The following is a 19,825-nucleotide window of genomic DNA, read 5'->3' as shown; positions in this document are numbered from 1 at the left end:
CCCCCCCCCCCACCCCCCCCCCCCCCCACCCCCCCCCCCCCCCACCCCCCCCCCCCCCCACCCCCCCCCCCCCCCACCCCCCCCCCCCCCCACCCCCCCCCCCCCCCACCCCCCCCCCCCCCCACCCCCCCCCCCCCCCACCCCCCCCCCCCCCCACCCCCCCCCCCCCCCACCCCCCCCCCCCCCCACCCCCCCCCCCCCCCACCCCCCCCCCCCCCCACCCCCCCCCCCCCCCACCCCCCCCCCCCCCCACCCCCCCCCCCCCCCACCCCCCCCCCCCCCCACCCCCCCCCCCCCCCACCCCCCCCCCCCCCCACCCCCCCCCCCCCCCACCCCCCCCCCCCCCCACCCCCCCCCCCCCCCACCCCCCCCCCCCCCCACCCCCCCCCCCCCCCACCCCCCCCCCCCCCCACCCCCCCCCCCCCCCACCCCCCCCCCCCCCCACCCCCCCCCCCCCCCACCCCCCCCCCCCCCCACCCCCCCCCCCCCCCACCCCCCCCCCCCCCCACCCCCCCCCCCCCCCACCCCCCCCCCCCCCCACCCCCCCCCCCCCCCACCCCCCCCCCCCCCCACCCCCCCCCCCCCCCACCCCCCCCCCCCCCCACCCCCCCCCCCCCCCACCCCCCCCCCCCCCCACCCCCCCCCCCCCCCACCCCCCCCCCCCCCCACCCCCCCCCCCCCCCACCCCCCCCCCCCCCCACCCCCCCCCCCCCCCACCCCCCCCCCCCCCCACCCCCCCCCCCCCCCACCCCCCCCCCCCCCCACCCCCCCCCCCCCCCACCCCCCCCCCCCCCCACCCCCCCCCCCCCCCACCCCCCCCCCCCCCCACCCCCCCCCCCCCCCACCCCCCCCCCCCCCCACCCCCCCCCCCCCCCACCCCCCCCCCCCCCCACCCCCCCCCCCCCCCACCCCCCCCCCCCCCCACCCCCCCCCCCCCCCACCCCCCCCCCCCCCCACCCCCCCCCCCCCCCACCCCCCCCCCCCCCCACCCCCCCCCCCCCCCACCCCCCCCCCCCCCCACCCCCCCCCCCCCCCACCCCCCCCCCCCCCCACCCCCCCCCCCCCCCACCCCCCCCCCCCCCCACCCCCCCCCCCCCCCACCCCCCCCCCCCCCCACCCCCCCCCCCCCCCACCCCCCCCCCCCCCCACCCCCCCCCCCCCCCACCCCCCCCCCCCCCCACCCCCCCCCCCCCCCACCCCCCCCCCCCCCCACCCCCCCCCCCCCCCACCCCCCCCCCCCCCCACCCCCCCCCCCCCCCACCCCCCCCCCCCCCCACCCCCCCCCCCCCCCACCCCCCCCCCCCCCCACCCCCCCCCCCCCCCACCCCCCCCCCCCCCCACCCCCCCCCCCCCCCACCCCCCCCCCCCCCCACCCCCCCCCCCCCCCACCCCCCCCCCCCCCCACCCCCCCCCCCCCCCACCCCCCCCCCCCCCCACCCCCCCCCCCCCCCACCCCCCCCCCCCCCCACCCCCCCCCCCCCCCACCCCCCCCCCCCCCCACCCCCCCCCCCCCCCACCCCCCCCCCCCCCCACCCCCCCCCCCCCCCACCCCCCCCCCCCCCCACCCCCCCCCCCCCCCACCCCCCCCCCCCCCCACCCCCCCCCCCCCCCACCCCCCCCCCCCCCCACCCCCCCCCCCCCCCACCCCCCCCCCCCCCCACCCCCCCCCCCCCCCACCCCCCCCCCCCCCCACCCCCCCCCCCCCCCACCCCCCCCCCCCCCCACCCCCCCCCCCCCCCACCCCCCCCCCCCCCCACCCCCCCCCCCCCCCACCCCCCCCCCCCCCCACCCCCCCCCCCCCCCACCCCCCCCCCCCCCCACCCCCCCCCCCCCCCACCCCCCCCCCCCCCCACCCCCCCCCCCCCCCACCCCCCCCCCCCCCCACCCCCCCCCCCCCCCACCCCCCCCCCCCCCCACCCCCCCCCCCCCCCACCCCCCCCCCCCCCCACCCCCCCCCCCCCCCACCCCCCCCCCCCCCCACCCCCCCCCCCCCCCACCCCCCCCCCCCCCCACCCCCCCCCCCCCCCACCCCCCCCCCCCCCCACCCCCCCCCCCCCCCACCCCCCCCCCCCCCCACCCCCCCCCCCCCCCACCCCCCCCCCCCCCCACCCCCCCCCCCCCCCACCCCCCCCCCCCCCCACCCCCCCCCCCCCCCACCCCCCCCCCCCCCCACCCCCCCCCCCCCCCACCCCCCCCCCCCCCCACCCCCCCCCCCCCCCACCCCCCCCCCCCCCCACCCCCCCCCCCCCCCACCCCCCCCCCCCCCCACCCCCCCCCCCCCCCACCCCCCCCCCCCCCCACCCCCCCCCCCCCCCACCCCCCCCCCCCCCCACCCCCCCCCCCCCCCACCCCCCCCCCCCCCCACCCCCCCCCCCCCCCACCCCCCCCCCCCCCCACCCCCCCCCCCCCCCACCCCCCCCCCCCCCCACCCCCCCCCCCCCCCACCCCCCCCCCCCCCCACCCCCCCCCCCCCCCACCCCCCCCCCCCCCCACCCCCCCCCCCCCCCACCCCCCCCCCCCCCCACCCCCCCCCCCCCCCACCCCCCCCCCCCCCCACCCCCCCCCCCCCCCACCCCCCCCCCCCCCCACCCCCCCCCCCCCCCACCCCCCCCCCCCCCCACCCCCCCCCCCCCCCACCCCCCCCCCCCCCCACCCCCCCCCCCCCCCACCCCCCCCCCCCCCCACCCCCCCCCCCCCCCACCCCCCCCCCCCCCCACCCCCCCCCCCCCCCACCCCCCCCCCCCCCCACCCCCCCCCCCCCCCACCCCCCCCCCCCCCCACCCCCCCCCCCCCCCACCCCCCCCCCCCCCCACCCCCCCCCCCCCCCACCCCCCCCCCCCCCCACCCCCCCCCCCCCCCACCCCCCCCCCCCCCCACCCCCCCCCCCCCCCACCCCCCCCCCCCCCCACCCCCCCCCCCCCCCACCCCCCCCCCCCCCCACCCCCCCCCCCCCCCACCCCCCCCCCCCCCCACCCCCCCCCCCCCCCACCCCCCCCCCCCCCCACCCCCCCCCCCCCCCACCCCCCCCCCCCCCCACCCCCCCCCCCCCCCACCCCCCCCCCCCCCCACCCCCCCCCCCCCCCACCCCCCCCCCCCCCCACCCCCCCCCCCCCCCACCCCCCCCCCCCCCCACCCCCCCCCCCCCCCACCCCCCCCCCCCCCCACCCCCCCCCCCCCCCACCCCCCCCCCCCCCCACCCCCCCCCCCCCCCACCCCCCCCCCCCCCCACCCCCCCCCCCCCCCACCCCCCCCCCCCCCCACCCCCCCCCCCCCCCACCCCCCCCCCCCCCCACCCCCCCCCCCCCCCACCCCCCCCCCCCCCCACCCCCCCCCCCCCCCACCCCCCCCCCCCCCCACCCCCCCCCCCCCCCACCCCCCCCCCCCCCCACCCCCCCCCCCCCCCACCCCCCCCCCCCCCCACCCCCCCCCCCCCCCACCCCCCCCCCCCCCCACCCCCCCCCCCCCCCACCCCCCCCCCCCCCCACCCCCCCCCCCCCCCACCCCCCCCCCCCCCCACCCCCCCCCCCCCCCACCCCCCCCCCCCCCCACCCCCCCCCCCCCCCACCCCCCCCCCCCCCCACCCCCCCCCCCCCCCACCCCCCCCCCCCCCCACCCCCCCCCCCCCCCACCCCCCCCCCCCCCCACCCCCCCCCCCCCCCACCCCCCCCCCCCCCCACCCCCCCCCCCCCCCACCCCCCCCCCCCCCCACCCCCCCCCCCCCCCACCCCCCCCCCCCCCCACCCCCCCCCCCCCCCACCCCCCCCCCCCCCCACCCCCCCCCCCCCCCACCCCCCCCCCCCCCCACCCCCCCCCCCCCCCACCCCCCCCCCCCCCCACCCCCCCCCCCCCCCACCCCCCCCCCCCCCCACCCCCCCCCCCCCCCACCCCCCCCCCCCCCCACCCCCCCCCCCCCCCACCCCCCCCCCCCCCCACCCCCCCCCCCCCCCACCCCCCCCCCCCCCCACCCCCCCCCCCCCCCACCCCCCCCCCCCCCCACCCCCCCCCCCCCCCACCCCCCCCCCCCCCCACCCCCCCCCCCCCCCACCCCCCCCCCCCCCCACCCCCCCCCCCCCCCACCCCCCCCCCCCCCCACCCCCCCCCCCCCCCACCCCCCCCCCCCCCCACCCCCCCCCCCCCCCACCCCCCCCCCCCCCCACCCCCCCCCCCCCCCACCCCCCCCCCCCCCCACCCCCCCCCCCCCCCACCCCCCCCCCCCCCCACCCCCCCCCCCCCCCACCCCCCCCCCCCCCCACCCCCCCCCCCCCCCACCCCCCCCCCCCCCCACCCCCCCCCCCCCCCACCCCCCCCCCCCCCCACCCCCCTCCCCCCCCACCCCCCCCCCCCCAACCACTACATTAACTTGGTTCTCAAAGCTGCCTCCAGAACTCCCATGACCCCAACAACAAACCACATGTTAATATTAATCACAATTCCAAGATTGAAACCAACCCAAATTAGAACAGAATTGAGACATATAATACATGCCCAATACAAAGAAAAATGTGCGTGCACACAAAGTGGTGGTTGGGGAGGACACTTGGCAGTGTGTATCTGGGCCAAATCCCTCACAGAATAAATTCCTTCCTGGCAGACATTAGAGAGGAAGGTATCCACTTACCCTGTGGTGAGCTCTGCAGTGTTGCCTCACTGGACACTCCGTGCACAGTGGGGCCCTGGGAGTGCACACCGTTGCCCCCAGTTCCATCATAGCTTGGTTAAAATCACCTGGGTGGGCTGGATCCACTAGCGCATGTGACAAAGCCCTAAGACCAACAGCAACCTACATTGGCAAGCACAACAGGAAAGCCCAAGGCAGCCAGTTGAAACAAATCCAAAGTCTTCTCTGTGTATAACCAATCATGGGGAAGGATGCGGAGAAGTGCATCCTGTTAAGCTCTGTGAGAAATAAGGGACTGAGGAAATGAAGTACAAGTACTGATACCACCCAGGATTTGTGAAGTTTGGTCCAGGGAGTCCAAAGCTATGGACTCGCAAAGGAGGTGCCCCCATCCTCCATTGTTTTCAATGGGAGCTAATAGGAGATGGGGGCTACACCTTTGAGGGTCCATAACTTTGGACACCCTGAACCAAACTTCACCAAACCTGGGAGGTATCATCAGGAGAGTCTCCTAAAGATACCCTGAAATTTTGGTGCTTCTAGCTTAACAATTGCACCCCTGACAGCAGGCACCCCCCACATTTCCCCAGATTCTCCTTTTAAATCCACCCCCCTTCGGCATGGATTTAAAGGGAGAATCTGAGGTCCTCAGTTTAGAAGAAGAAGAGTTTGGATTTATATTCCCCTTTCTCTCCTGTAGGAGACTCAAAGGAGTTTACAATCTCCTTGCCCTTCTCCCCTCACAACACACACCTTGTGAGGTGGGTGGGGCTGAGAGAGCTCCAAAAAGCTGTGACTAGCCCAAGGTCACCCAGCTGGCGTTTGTGGGAGTTCACAGGCTAATGTGAATTCCCCAGATAAGCCTCCACAGTTCAGAGCAGGGAATCAAACCCGGTTCCTCCAGATTAGAATGCACCTGCTCTGAACCACTACGCCACATTGAAAGTGATGCTGTTTCAGGGTGGGGGATAATCCACCCCAAAACAGCATCACTTACAAAGTTGTTTAACTGGGGACCCCAGATTCTCCCTTTAAGGTGGATTTAAAAGGAGAATTTGGGCTCTCTAGTTTAAACACCATTGAAAGTGATGCTGTTTGGGGGTGAATTCCAGCATCGCAGCGGCTGCCCGGGGTGTGTGTGTGTGTGTGCAAAACTCAGATTTTGCACCGGGCTCCATTTTTCCTCTATGCCTCTGCCCAGAGGGGAGGGCAGAAGGAACTGCCGGCTGCAAGCCCAGCTGTTGGGGGGCAGGGGAGGGCAGGGGAGTCTGCCATCCCTGGCCTCGGAGAGCTGCTTTTATAAGCGCTAGGCTGGGGGCAGGACTTGGGGAGGCGTGGCCATGCCCTAGGGGTGGGTGGGGTGTGGCCCCAACCCCAACCCCCCATAAAAATCTATACATACGTCCCTGATCATACCAGTGGGTGTCGCTAGTCCAGACTCAGGAATCTCTGCCTAAGCAACTAGCAGGGAAGACCAATTAAAAAAACCCAAACTTCTGCATACAGTAACGGACTAGCTAGAACTATCCAAATAAGCACTGGATCTTGCCAGGTAGCTGCTGTTATTCTCCAACTGGGATTTCAGATAAAGAATGAGAGGCAAAAATGTGTCTCTTTATATGACCACTGCATCCTAAAGCTACATCTGCATTATTACAGCCACATTCCTTCTCTTACCAGAATTGGTCAGTAACAGAAGAATTGGTGGGGTCAGCACCAATGGCTCGTACGCGGCACAGAACTCGAGTTACATTCCCATCCACCACACCTGTCACCTGGAAGCATGGAGTAAAAGCAACCATCAGTGATTATCCTCATGACAGTTCATGTTCAAATGTTACTTTGCCATGGGAAGGGGCTACCTCAGAGCAAAGAAGCCATTCTGCTCATAAAATGAATACGAAGGATAACAGATCCTATTATTTTAGGAAATCACTGAATCTTTCCACTCTTAAATTTTTCTGTGTGACTACCAAAGAGAATTAAATTACAACTCAATTCATGATCTTTAAGGGCATTCCAAAAACTTCCCCAACACATATAAATGTGGAATCAGCTGCATATAGCAGTTGGGCAGAAGATGAGAAGTCTACCCCCCTCAACTGGTGGAGGTACTGTACTGTGTTTGATTCTGGAGACCCAAGTTTCAAAAGGATGTGGACAGAACGAAGTGGGTGCAGAGGAGAGTGATGAGGCTGAACAGGGGCCTGGAGACTAAGCCCTAAGAGGAAAGGTTGAGGGATTTGAGAATGATTAGTCTGGCTAAGAAGAGGTTGAGGAGGGGCAAAATTGCTCTCTTTAAGTATTTGAAAGTCTGTCACTTAGAGAAAGGCAGGAGATGTTCCTGTTGGCAGTAGAGGATAGGACTTGCAATGATGGGTATGAACTACAGGCAGAAATGTACCATATTAGGAAGAATTTTTTTACACTAAGAGTAGTTCAGCAGTGGAACTGGCTGCCGGGGGGGGGGGGGGGGGGGGGGCTCCTCCTCCCTGGCAGTCTTCAAACACTTGTCAGGGATGCTCTAGGCTGATCCTGCTTTGAGCAGGGGGTTGGACTAAATGACCCTGCGTGTTCTCAGGTTAATCAAGGCAAGTCAGGCCCTGTCTGGGGTACCATCAGTTTCATGCACATCCTTAGGCCAAGCTGCCTAACTATAGTGTACCTTACTTACCTGGCCAAATGCTATGGATGCAATAGCTCCTGCAGTGTACTTCCCAACTCCTGGCAGCAGCTTCTGCAGGTCCTCTGCTGTCCTGGGCATATGACCTGCCATTTCTGACACAATCTGCAAAAAGCCAGTGAATTTATTTATACTCCCACGTTTTTCCCCAATGGACTTTCATCGCCTGGCAATTTCATTATTTACATCTCCAATTCATATGGAAACACAAAACTGCCAATCCAACAATCACAGCAGTGAAGAAGGGACAATTGAAACCAAAAGAAAGGAAGCAAATCTGCTATGGAAAGGACAGCTATACAAAGGTCAGCTGAGCAATGGAGGGCCTTGTGCTGCACACCAAGTGACAGTGGCCAGCTGTGCCCACAGCAGCTGAATAAGGGCAGCAAGGTCAGAAGGGCTGCTCAGGGGTTTTCAGTATACTATTGCTCACACCAGCCCTTTAATAAGGAAGTGATCCCATGGCTGTTGTTAACAGGGGAGGGGGAAGAAGCTGCCAGCAGGACACAAGCATAACAAAGTACCAGCACTGTGCAGTTGCAGGCATCATATGGAAAAATCTGCAATTGGCTATGGAAGCTCACTGTATGGCCAAATTATTTCTTCATAGTCTCAAATACTCAACAGTTCTGAGTATCTTAAATACTCTAAAATTCTTGCAGGAAGGTGGGACACAAATGTAATACACATGTTTGAAGATTTGGGACATGTAGCACCTATAAACTATGCATTTACCTTCAGGGAGCTGGCCAGCATAGTCTTTCAATAGTAAGCTCTTTGTAGATACCAATCTTATCATCTAAGAACATTTTTCCACTCTCTTATGCGCTAGTTAGACAAACGATGACAAGAATTACAGGAGCGAATTATCTGCACCAGCTCCCTTCTGAAGTGGCTATCTGGGGATAGCCAACAGCCTTCCTTTATCCCTTGCCACAACCAAACACCACCAGCTACATGAATACGGACAATGACTGATCAATGCCTGTAGAGTACCTTATGTGCACCTTCCTGGAGCCGCTTCCCTCGAGAATAGTAGCCAAGCCCTGCCCACAGTTCATTCACTTCCTATTTCCAAACAGAAGGAGACGTTATGGGAAACCTGAACCTGGGGAAAGAAAATCACTCTCTCCTGCATTCTCTTTCTTACCTCTAGTGAAGCTCCAGCCAAGTCCTGTAAGGTTGGCCATTTCTGCATCACAAAGAAAAAGGGAAGCTTGTTTACTGGTGTGCAAAACAGACCAGAAGGACTTGTCCCAGAAACCAAAAGTGAATGCAAGTGAGAATGCGCCACAAGAAAGTTTAGCATCACCTGCATCCAGCGATTGTAGTAGTTGATCACAGAAGCCACTTGAGTCTGCTGAAGCATGATCTCTGATACCCACACTGCAAACACAAAAAGAGAACAGTAAGCACTAAGCATTCTCCAATTCCTTCCAGACTGTTCCGGGTCTTGCCTAGCAAACAGGAGATGCTGCTACTTAATGAACAGACAGGAAACTAGTGGCCTATTTCAGAATCATTCAGTTACAAAAGGGGTATGCAACTGAGGATGACCACGTGCCATGACCTGATGAATATGCCATCTTGCTTTTGTTGGGGCCCCAAATAACTTTAACTGAGCCTAGTGATTTACTCTGCAGTGAAACAGATTACCCAACCCCTGGCTATAGATCCCCCGAAGCTGCCAGGAGGACACTGTTTTATATATTGCTTGTGCAGTTAGCTCCAGAGCAGCACAAAGACAGATGAGTGACAGGAACTCCCAGTCAAACTCTTTCAGGTTCTCTCTCACCAGCATATGCTCGCCTGTCACAATCAGTTTCAGCTGTGGCCTGTAACAGCATGAAGAGGAGAATTCATGAAAAAGGTCAAATGCAACCACTGCTCAAACCTTTCAAAAAGGCTCTTTTCTGAGCTGCTTAGAATATGCACATTGCATACCAGTTTTCTCCAAGGAAGGTCCCGTTTGCATTTATTGTACCAAGCAAGAAGTCTTTTCTGAAACATTTCGATTTCAACTTCACTGCTAAATGTATGGTATGAAGACTGCTGGCTGGGCACTCCTGCAACAGTAAAAGGATAGCTAGTTTTTTATGCAAATCTCAACAACTGTCACCCATAGCCCACTGATCCACAATGTGTACCCACCTGCTTCATATTGCTCACTGATGTATTTCCTGGTGCCCCCTTGCTCCTTCTCAAAAGCAATCAGCCAATCCTAACTTTTCTTTAACTCACTGTGAGGAAGTGCTTCTGAAAACCCTAAGAAGCATCACATTTGTGTTTGCAGGCATGATGGATTTTCAAGGCAAAATCCCTCCCCTCTATTGACCTATATAAGCCTGCTGCCTATATTGATTAGTATTGGCACCAACCAGCCTGGTGATATACAGGATGCCTCTTGGAATTCTTCCATTGATGGCTCTCCACCAATCAGAGTGAAAGGTAGTTGGACTTCTGTTTTTAATGACTGACAAGAAGAGGCAGTTGGGATTTTGCTGGTGAGACTCTGGCTGGTAAAGGATGAGATTGGGGAGAGGTTTTAGTGAGGATCAGAAAGGTCAGACTAGCTATTTTTGTCCCTGTTGTGCTTTGATACAATTCTGCTTACTCTGCCTTGTGTTCTAAACAAGTTACAACGTCTCCAATTGTTTGTTTATAGCAATAAAGAACCCATGGTTTCTGTTATTTTTGCTTGTTAATATGAATTAGGAGTTATAAGTGAAGTCATTTAACTTCTTCTTGCAATCCCTAGACTCGGCTATGTGTGACTGAAACAGGAATTGGTTTTGTTTACTAACGGGGCTGGTATTGCCAGTGTCATGGAACACACAGAAATAATTCCTAATAGTTTATCCAGGAGCTTGCACGATTCCTTCTGGTTAAAATGAGGGCCCTGCTGGTGGCAGTGATAGGTATTTAAGAAGTCAAGGGTTGGGTAGGTTAAGTTCAACAATCCTTGAAGTAACTTAATTGGTTCAGAGGAGACTTGCCTCCTCTTGTCACAAACTGGTTGTTCTTCAGTTCCCCACAGTAGGGAACCCTCATTTGGAAATATCATCTTACAGTACAGAAGAGCACTTGGCTTGGAACCACCCAACATTTTGTGATTGGTCACAGTCACTTATAGCAGCTATTTTATGGTGGTGCTCACTACCTGTAAAAATGAAAGTGAAATCTCTTGAGCTGAATACTCCACAAGCCTTGGGATCTTTGTGTGTATAGCCTGAGGTTTATCATATTATTTTCTCCCTGAAGGAGAAAATAATGGCAGCACGCCATAAAAGAGACTCCTTTTGGGAATGTTTTAACAAAGTTCATCTACTTATGGGTAAGGCATGCATGCATGCAAAATGCAAACACGGCAACAAAGAAATGCAAGGCCTATTGGTCCAAATGAATTTGGAAATGGTTCCCCTTGCAATGATATCATAATTATTTATACATTTCTAATAGTATAACCAAATCAGTAAATCTTGATATAACTTTAAAATTAAATCTGAACAGTTATTATTCTACAAACAAAACCTTCATCTGGTTGTAAATATTAAGATTATACCAGCAAGAATGAGTCTTTATACAGAAAACCGTGATTTAAATTGATTTGATTGAAATCAAATCTACACTGAAATACTGAAATCAAATCGCCATTGAAATACACACACACACTCTAAACACCTAACTAGGAAAAAGCCCCCAAGGCAGTCATATATTAACTTCACATCATTCTCCAATTTTCCATTAGAATATGTAAGTAATGTACAAATTAAAGAGAGCTCAGGAATTGGAATCTAAAGATGAACTCAAAATGAAAACAGGGCCCCAAAGATTCTTCCTCTCCTAATTTCTACACAACATGATTGTTGTGGTATTGGACAAGATACTTTGGTAGTCCAGCACCTTTGTGGAGCATGATACTTTCACCACATTTCCTTGGTGATTTTTGTCGTTTGCCAGTGCCCCGATGTATTCCTTGCTTGCTGCGTGTTGCCATCTGAATTGTACTCATTGCCAGGCTAGGAAAAGAAGAAGGTACGTTACTGTTAGGAGATCATCACACTCCTCTCTCCTCTTCAAGTACAAAACCAGCAGCATACATGATTTTCTATGTGTTTTTCTAGCCTATGCTCTTCTAAAACAGATTGCAATATGGGAATAGAAACCAAGAACACAACTGATTTCCACTAACACAATCCCACAAGTCTACAGGAAACTGTGCATTGCAAAGGTAGAATTGGACAGTCCACTATCATTATTCTAGGAATGCAGCATATTGTACCACTTCCGCCTGGTACACGGAATACTATAGGGGGAGAGGGAAACTTCAAGACGTTAACATCAAGAGGATCCAACTGTAGTCCAACAAATCTAGATGTTTAAAAAACAGAAGGGAGAATTCAAAAACATCACTTCCCATTTCATTTTTCTGCAAGCGCAACTTGTAACACGCACAGAGGCAACGCAGCACAAGCGCTCTCGGACTGGTGATGGACAAGCCCACAACAATCTCAAACTTCTACCTGCGTCTCTTTTTGTTTCTTTCTTTTCGTTCCCGCCACATGTTGCCTCTCCAACCTGAACAGCACAGAGCCAATCAGATCAAGTCTACCTTTGACGTATGCAAGGACAACGGGTGGGACATACGTGGCCAATCAGCGCCATGTCCGAGCAGAGGGGGAAAAAATCTTCATATTCTAGTTTTCCGCTTGCGAAAGGAAAGTTTACTTTTGGGTCGCTCCGTCCTCACTAAACGCCTGAGCAAATCAGCAGCGTAAACTCGTGCAAAGGAACTCCAGTTTAAAACCACGCAATTCAATGGACGTGGACTGGACTATTCGGTGCTATTTTATAAATTTCATTAGGCAGAGTGGCGACTTAGTTGTGAGTAAACATACATCATGTTGCGTTGTAAAGCGCCAGTCCTATGGACTCGCATTTAGCAGTGAATCCCGTTTAATTTACTAGGATGTTTAGGGGGATGTCCCTGATGATGCCGTGTATACACAAGGCGCGGGATGTCAGAATATCCCAGTTCAGTGTGGCTGTCAGACATATCTGAAAAAATCTGCAGCAGCTCTCAAAACGAGGCTCCAAAGCATGTTTTTGCAGGCACTCGCTCGGGCAGCTTCGTCCGGGAGCCGCTTCGAGAGAAGGACCTTTTGACAGCACCATGCGCCGGAAGAAGTCATCGACAGGAGATGGTGGAGTTGTAATGGGTAGTGGTGGATCTCTGGAGGTAAGAAAATGCATTTTAGCGGCTTTAGCCGGAAGTGGTGTGCCCAAGTTGTATGAATTTTCTTTCTTATCTGAGGTAGCTAAGTGGCAGCCCCTGGTCGGGAGCGTTGGCTTTGGGCACTGATTTCTTCAATAGCAATATTAGTCTACTTTTTAAAATCATGTACGGTTTACTGCTTGATTCCTACAGCTGTGTGAGGATGACTTCCTTCAGGGTGCCAGTAATTGATGTCCAGAATGATAACTTCAAGGAGCTCTGGCCATCTATGCTCTTGGCCATCAAAACTTCTACTTTCATTGCTCTTGATACGGTAAGTAGCCATTCTAGGGTGACTTACTAAAGTGTGCGCATGCGTGCACTTGAACAGTGAAGTTGTGTGAAATAAGGCAGTCACTGAAAAATATTGGATGCTGGCTGCTTTTGTTGTGGTTTGGAAAGGCGATGCTATTATCTCCAGCTGTGTTTTGGGTTTTTTTTAGAGAAAGGGTTAGATCCAGCCAGTGTTTTCACTGAATCTTACCAAACTCTCTCCCTCCTATAGTCCCCATTCATTCCATGTTGCTTTTGTATATTTATGTCCTGTGATCCCCACCATAGCCTTTTTTGAATGGTCTGAGGGGATCCCACCTTTTGATCAACTGCAGAAAAACTGAATGCAACCTAAAGAATTAAGCTTAGATCAGTCATTTGGAGTGTTCTTCTGGGCCATTCTGAATTGGCAGAGCGCTTTTAGTAAATGAAGAATTTAAGGTGGCATACTATAGTTGCAGGAAAGCTTCTTCTGAGTCATATGAAAAGGACTGTGTGTGGGTTGGTGGTAATATTCAACTAAAAACCTATTTCCAACTTCAAAAATCTTGTTCTTTTTTTGTGTCCATAGGAACTTAGTGGGCTTGGAACAAGAAAGAGTTTGTTAAACCAGTAAGTAATATGCTATTGCTGTCTTCTTCATAAAGCAAATTCTTGCAGTTCTTCTGGAAAGTAACTGTTTTGGAAGTAGAGATTGCTTTCTATAATTGTCTGGAGCCTTTGTCTTTTTCTCAGTACCAAAGTTTGGTTGAGGATGCTTCCATCAGGTTTCTTGTTGGGAACAGTTGGGATTGTTCACTCTGAGTAATTAATCTCGTCCTAGTGACAACTCTGCTGGCTGTGAAGCTATCTACTTCCCTTTCACCAGTATTTCTTTGGCTATATCACCACATATGTAGAGAGGCTACCTTCTACACAGTGAAGAATCTGTTTAATTTAATTGGATGGGGAAATATCTCACAAATAGGGAAGCTTAGGAAAGTTTCCTGCGACTGAGTTTGCTTCCTGTAAGATATTGAATGTCTTTCTACACAGGTGCATTGAAGAACGGTACAAAGCTGTATGCAATGCTGCTAGAACACGCTCTATCTTATCGTTAGGAATTGCTTGTTTCAAACAGCTACCTGATAAGGTATATTGCTCATCTTGTGGCATTCATCTACTGTGCTTATTTCTGAGGGTGAGAGCATTAGTAGGTCATGCTAAGAAGTTCAGCTTTTTGTGATACTGCTCGCTTAATTCTTAGAGGCTTGAGTGAGAGGCATTTGTAAGAGGAGTTTTTTTTGGGGGGGAGTGGTTCATGAGAATTGTTATAATGTTATAAGGAGCTTTTCATGTATGAAGAAAAGCCTTAGAGAGTGACTGCAGACATGGGGCATTTTGCTACCAGGATTGGTTCTAAACAATAAGGACAGGACTAATTAATAACTAAGCTGTGACTAAGCTGTCACACTCTTTCTATTGCCCAGTTTTCAATCTCATTGTTCTGGCTTGTGTTATAGTTGGAAAAAACTTACCTCTCCCAGATCTACAATTTGACTCTGCTGTGTATGGAGGAATACATCATTGAACCACAGTCAGTTCAATTTCTTGTGCAACATGGATTTGACTTCAACAAGCAGTATTCACAGGGCATTCCTTATCATAAAGGCAATGACAAGGTATTGAGTATGGAAATTCTGAACTGTCGTGGTTAGCTATTTGTTTTAGGAGGCCTTCTGTCTCAGAAGAAAGCACCTGCCGTTGGGTGGAAGTGGGCTTCCTGTGCAGCAGACATTCTTGTAGAAATCCTTCTTCCATAACATGCAGCTGAAAGGGGTGTGCCTTCTAGATATTAACAGGAATGACAGATTCCTGTAATTTATATTATAGACTAATTCAGGGGGCAGTGAGGACCAAAAGGAATAAAAAAGTATGGTAGTAGGTTAGAGTGTCCTATTAAGAGCTTTGGAGACTAACAAAGCAATCCTAAGGTTCCAGTCTAAGCTCATTGAAATGAGTGGCCTTAGACTGGAGTAACTTTCTTTAGGATTGCACTGTAAGCCTCGCAAAAAAGAAAAGCTGCATGAACTGGGAATGTTCATCCTGGAGGAGGTTAAGGAGGGATCTGATTACATTTTTAAAAAGTATTTGAAGAGCTGCCATTTAGAAAACAGTAGATCTCTATTTCAGTTGGTAGTGGAGGATAGAACCCATAATAATAGGTTTAAATTATGAGATATTGGCATGATACTATGAAAATTTTTTTGACAAGAAGGGCAGTTTAGTGATGGAATTGATTGCCCAGGGATGTTGTGAGTTCTCCTTCCTTGGAGGTGTTCAACCAGAAATTGGACAAAGAAATGCAGACCTCCGCTGTCTGTGAGTTTTAAGTAGAAGGTTCCTCTAGAAGTAGTAAAGTCAGTGCTTTACTTGGTAGTTACAGGGCCAGAGATGGGTTTATTCTCCAATTTAAATTATACTTGTTTCACTTGATATGTTGGGAAGAGCTGCATCCTGCCCCTCACTTATTTTCTGGTGTTCTCTCTTAACGCCAGCATATGGGATGGATCTTCTGCAAGATAAATTTCTCTACTGCAGGAGTTGAATGCAGATTAGTTAACATTTTTCTTTCTCTTTTCACAGGGAAATGAAAACCAGAGCCAGACAGTCCGTACTTTTTTTCTGGAACTCATCCGAGCCAGGAAGCCACTGATTCTACACAATGGCTTAATTGATATGGTTTTCTTGTACCAGTGCTTCTATGCTCACCTACCTGACAATTTAGGCACCTTCACTGCTGATCTTTCTGAGATGTTCCCAGCTGGTATCTATGACACGAAGTATGCCTCTGAGTTTGAGGCTCGCTTTGTGGCCTCCTACCTAGAGTATGCCTACAAAAAGTGGTATGTATCTCTTCTCAGATTTTAGCAGTCAGCACCTTGGCAATGGTTGAAGCAGGGAGAAGTTAGCTACAGGCTACAATACTGATTTTTGATGTCAGAACAGTTTGTTCAGGAACTGGCTGCCTTGATAATGTCTTCAGTAAGCTGGCTGGGGAGCATATGTTGATCTTGATGTTAAATGGTAGCTAAACAGGATTTTTCTGTCAACTGGAACTGATCTTTTGGGCAATAAGATTAGATGAGATGCATTTACACTGATAAGCTGTCTTGCATCTTGCTGCTGTTTTTTCCCTCTAAATATTAGTAGAGGTGTATTCAACAGTCTGATTCTCTCTCCTGTCCCAACTAATAAGATTTTTTTACGTGTAGAGAGGTAGCTGTATATAGACAAGAAGAGTCAAGTCTCATGGCTATGGTTTTCATTGCTGTACTGCATCCTACCACTCAAATTCTAATGCAGCCCTTGCATTCCAGCAAACGGGAAAACTGCAGGTTGAAGGATGCCAAAAAACAGCATCTCAACGTAGAGTTTTGCAACTATCCTGCCAACATAGCTTCCTACATCGACTACCGCTTCTGCTCCTTGTCTGATGCCAGTCAGCTTGGGATTGATACAGCTAACAAGATTCCCATCTGCCAGACATTTTCTGTATGTAGCATTTTTGTCTCTTTTCTATCAGCATAGAACAGTTAAATTTCACAGCCTGGAAGCTGGAAAAAGCAGATGCCTGTGTCAGAGATTTGGGTGTCCTCTGGGAAGGGTTGCTGCTACCTAAGATGAGAAAGATCTAACTCAAGGATCCTCAGCATGGTGCCTACAGGCACCTCCCCACCATGTAGTTTGGGAAAGCAAGCAGAGCCATTGAGAAATCAGTATCAGTGACTGACTGACTTCATACAAATAAAGGAGATGTTCACCTGGATCCTCCCTACTGCTCACTATAGAAAGATATGGGATCATGTAACAGGGCCCACGAATCAGCTGTGAGGTAGTGGGGGCAGGTCATGAGGCAGCAGCAGTAGTACCCTGATGTGCCTGAGTGCAGCAGGATGAAGACCAGCACTTCTCAAAGCAGGAGCAGGGAGTAAACATGTTTTATTTCCTGCCTTGACTTGTGTGTGTCCCTCCCTGCCCCCAGCAGCCCATCAGGTGCAGCAAGTCAAGCATGTCTCCAATTTACTCCTTAACCTTTGAGGAGGACCAGACCATGGCCACATAGCCTGGAAAACCCACAACAGCCACTTTGAGGAGGAGCTTGATTTCTTCATGCTGTGCCTGGATAGCTGCTGGAACATACACAGAATGATGGCAGGGTCAATAAGACATTGTTATTTAAAACTCATCCCTGCCCCTTGGGCTGCTTGTGTGTGTGTGTCTTCTCTCTTCCCTGGTCTTTGTTGTCTTCTTGCCTATGTGTTTTATCCTCCCCTTGCCCCTTCCATTTTCTTCTTCTGTGTGTTTATAGTTCCCATCCCACTACCCCTTGTGCGCGCGCGCTTAGCTCTTCCTCCTGTGCCAGATATATTGTGCTTAGATTTTGCTGTAGCACCTGCCACCCTGCCTCAAAATTCCAAAGTTACCCACCAACGCAAAAAGATTGAATACCCCTGATCTAGCTTACTACTTTCTTCCAGATCTTGTGTCTGAACTGCCCCGACTAGTGGTCTGGATCAAAGTGGACAGAAATTTTCGTCCTTATGCAATGGTACATCTTGATTACAGACATTAAGATTCGTTAAAGGATAGAATCTGTCTTTGGAAAAGTACTATCTTTACTAATCAGGGACATCTCTGAGATAACTAGGGAGGCTGAAAGGTCCATATTCTTATTTGTTGTTTTTCAGGGAGTAAGAATGATTAGATCTCAATTCTGGTGAAATGCCTTACACACCAGAATTTTGATGAAAGTCACACTGAGTCTTCTGTCTGTACATGCTCAGACTGCTATGTGGCTTTTGTAAGCTAGGAAGTACACAAGGGTGAGTGTGACGTATCCCAGCACATGACCCAGTCAGCTCCTTAGATATGCAGATGACCTAGTCAGGGAAGACCCGCAGATAGAAAAGTCTTGCTTAACAGAAAAGAAAGATAACCCCCCAAAGGGCAACAGAGCAACAAAGAGCACTTGTCCTTTATTATATACTTTTAAAGGCTAGCAGCTGGCAGAAGTGACCCGGAGAGGAAAGCCAGTTACACTGGGAGTAATGAAGGGGGCAGGACTCACTGGGCAGGGAGCTGAATTGACCATAATAAACCTTAGTTTATTAGGGTGAGGTTTCACCCTAATTGACCATATAGTTTTCAAGTTCCCAGATGGGCAGAAATGAGGTCTGTAAAACCATTTCCTCACATCAGTCGTAAAGAAATGCTTAGATGTTAGTGTAGAAACTGAGGCTCACTTTGTTATCCTTACTAATGGTTCTGACTTCCCCTCCAGGCCTATGGCTGGTGTCCAGATGGGCTGAAGTGTTCACAGTCACACAACATTGATTTAATCATTAGTGAAGATGAGATTGTCAAAGAACAGAGGAGGAAGAAAAGGAAGCAGAAATGGAAACGTCGGAAGAATCTCGAGGCGTTCCCAAAGGAACCTGAGTTGGATAGCCTTGATAAGGATGGAGAGGTAGCTCGGAATACGGAGAATGGACCCCCTTCCAAACAGTCCTGTCCTGGCAGTGCAGTTACTCTTCATGTGGATTGCACAGGCCCAGAGCCTGAGTCTGGTAACGAGGAGAGCTCTATGGATGTGGAACGAGAATTGGGCTTTGACAGTGCAGCCGATTCCAAGATGGATGAGGAACACAATGAGGACAGCACTTCACTACCATCCAAAGATCAGCAGGAGGAAAGGGCAGCAGGGACTGAGGAACTGGGGCCCAAAGGACAGCTGCAGAGTATTTCTGCAGTGACCTCCTCACCTACCACATCAAAGCCATTGGCACACCTGCCTAACTGTTCAGAAGGGGGAATTCACCGGGCTGGCTTTGACGCCTTCATGACTGGTTACATCATGGCATATGTCCATATGCTCAAGAATGATGAGCACACAGACTCAGGTGGAGGTACTTGGTTGCCAGACTGTCACAACAAACTGTACCTCAGTGGGAAGTCTGTGCCTCTTCATATTGTGAAAAGTTTGTTCTCTAAATCTTCTAAGGCTCATAGCCAGAAGATGAAATTGGCTTGGTCCAATACCTTGAGCTAGAAGCCCTCTCAACAGATTCTAGATTAGTACTGTTGGGGGAGGCGTGGGGGGAGAGTTGAGTGCTCCACCTGTAGCTACAAGCAAGTGCAGTTCTATAGGCTTCAATAGACAACTTCATGGGAACATGCTATATGTGGCTGTTTTAAAATGTCTGCACAATTAAACTACTCTGTACCCTTATTGTTAAATCTTTAATAGCTATGTGGCTAGACTCTTGGTTTTTTTGGAAAGAATTTGGTTATAACAGCTAGTAGAACTCATAGTTTGTCCATTTCACTGTCTCCATATCCACTGAAACAGCAACATGAAACACTACCTTAAATATCACATCTCCTCTGTCTACTACCCTTGACTTAGCTGCCTGAACTATAAAATATTTGAACTAGTATAGAACTTCAGCTCTAACCCAGTTTCTCTGTGGTGTTTTCAGGACTGAAAATTCCAGGGAATAATGCCTGTGAACCTCTTCCATTGATAAACCAATGGAGCTTAATTGTGGAGGAGGAGTGGGGTTCCTGAAGGCCTTAGGTGTAAGTGGACTAAATGAAGTTTTGAAGCACGGGATAGTGCTGGGAAGGCCATCTATATTGGTAGGATTAGAGGCTTCCTTTTTGGTATGCAGAAAGATTTGGTACAAAGGCTCTATTGCTCACAGAAGCTATTTGCTGGCAAGAGCTACTCGGTACGCTGCCATCCTTTTAGAAAGCCAACCTGTGAAGAAAACAGGCTAGTGATGTAGGAGCTCATTGTTTTAGTTACAAGAAACTATTCTATGCAGGAGTCTTCAGTGAGAGGCAGCAGTAATAACAGCACGGTTTTACGAACTGAATAACAATGGACAACTCTTGCCCAGGTTTATTCCCCTGATGCCGAAACTGAATTTCA

At 54.7% G+C, this 19,825-nt stretch overlaps 2 protein-coding genes across 4 annotated transcripts; one reads left to right on the top strand and one right to left on the bottom strand.

The window, feature by feature from the left end:
• Window positions 1-4,351: 4,351 nt before the first annotated feature.
• On the bottom strand, window positions 4,352-11,978 carry MUTYH (mutY DNA glycosylase). Of its 3 annotated transcripts, none has more exons than XM_048497488.1 (10): window positions 11,825-11,978; window positions 11,205-11,320; window positions 9,246-9,367; window positions 9,097-9,136; window positions 8,614-8,687; window positions 8,452-8,493; window positions 8,298-8,369; window positions 7,293-7,406; window positions 6,296-6,393; window positions 4,352-4,763 (listed from the first exon to the last, which is right to left on the bottom strand). In XM_048497488.1, the coding sequence occupies exons 1-10, from the start codon at window positions 11,863-11,865 to the stop codon at window positions 4,595-4,597; spliced, it is 888 nt and encodes a 295-aa protein (XP_048353445.1). In that variant the 5' UTR covers window positions 11,866-11,978; the 3' UTR covers window positions 4,352-4,594. The 3 variants fall into 3 exon arrangements, with proteins under 3 accessions (XP_048353445.1, XP_048353447.1, XP_048353446.1); XM_048497490.1 differs by having other exon boundaries at window positions 9,453-11,320; window positions 11,825-11,858; XM_048497489.1 differs by having other exon boundaries at window positions 4,625-4,780.
• Window positions 11,979-12,085: 107 nt separating this feature from the next.
• TOE1 (target of EGR1, exonuclease) lies at window positions 12,086-19,120 on the top strand. The gene is made up of 8 exons (XM_048497487.1): window positions 12,086-12,540; window positions 12,730-12,850; window positions 13,421-13,461; window positions 13,885-13,981; window positions 14,352-14,510; window positions 15,475-15,734; window positions 16,209-16,383; window positions 18,173-19,120. The coding sequence occupies exons 2-8, from the start codon at window positions 12,740-12,742 to the stop codon at window positions 18,938-18,940; spliced, it is 1,611 nt and encodes a 536-aa protein (XP_048353444.1). The 5' UTR covers window positions 12,086-12,540; window positions 12,730-12,739; the 3' UTR covers window positions 18,941-19,120.
• The last annotated feature ends 705 nt before the right edge of the window (window positions 19,121-19,825 follow it).

This window comes from Sphaerodactylus townsendi, linkage group LG05 (genome assembly GCF_021028975.2).
Source record: "Sphaerodactylus townsendi isolate TG3544 linkage group LG05, MPM_Stown_v2.3, whole genome shotgun sequence".
Lineage (NCBI taxonomy): Eukaryota > Metazoa > Chordata > Lepidosauria > Squamata > Sphaerodactylidae > Sphaerodactylus > Sphaerodactylus townsendi.
The sequence above is the reverse complement of the archived record's forward strand: the minus strand, read 5'-3'. Positions and strand labels throughout refer to the sequence as shown.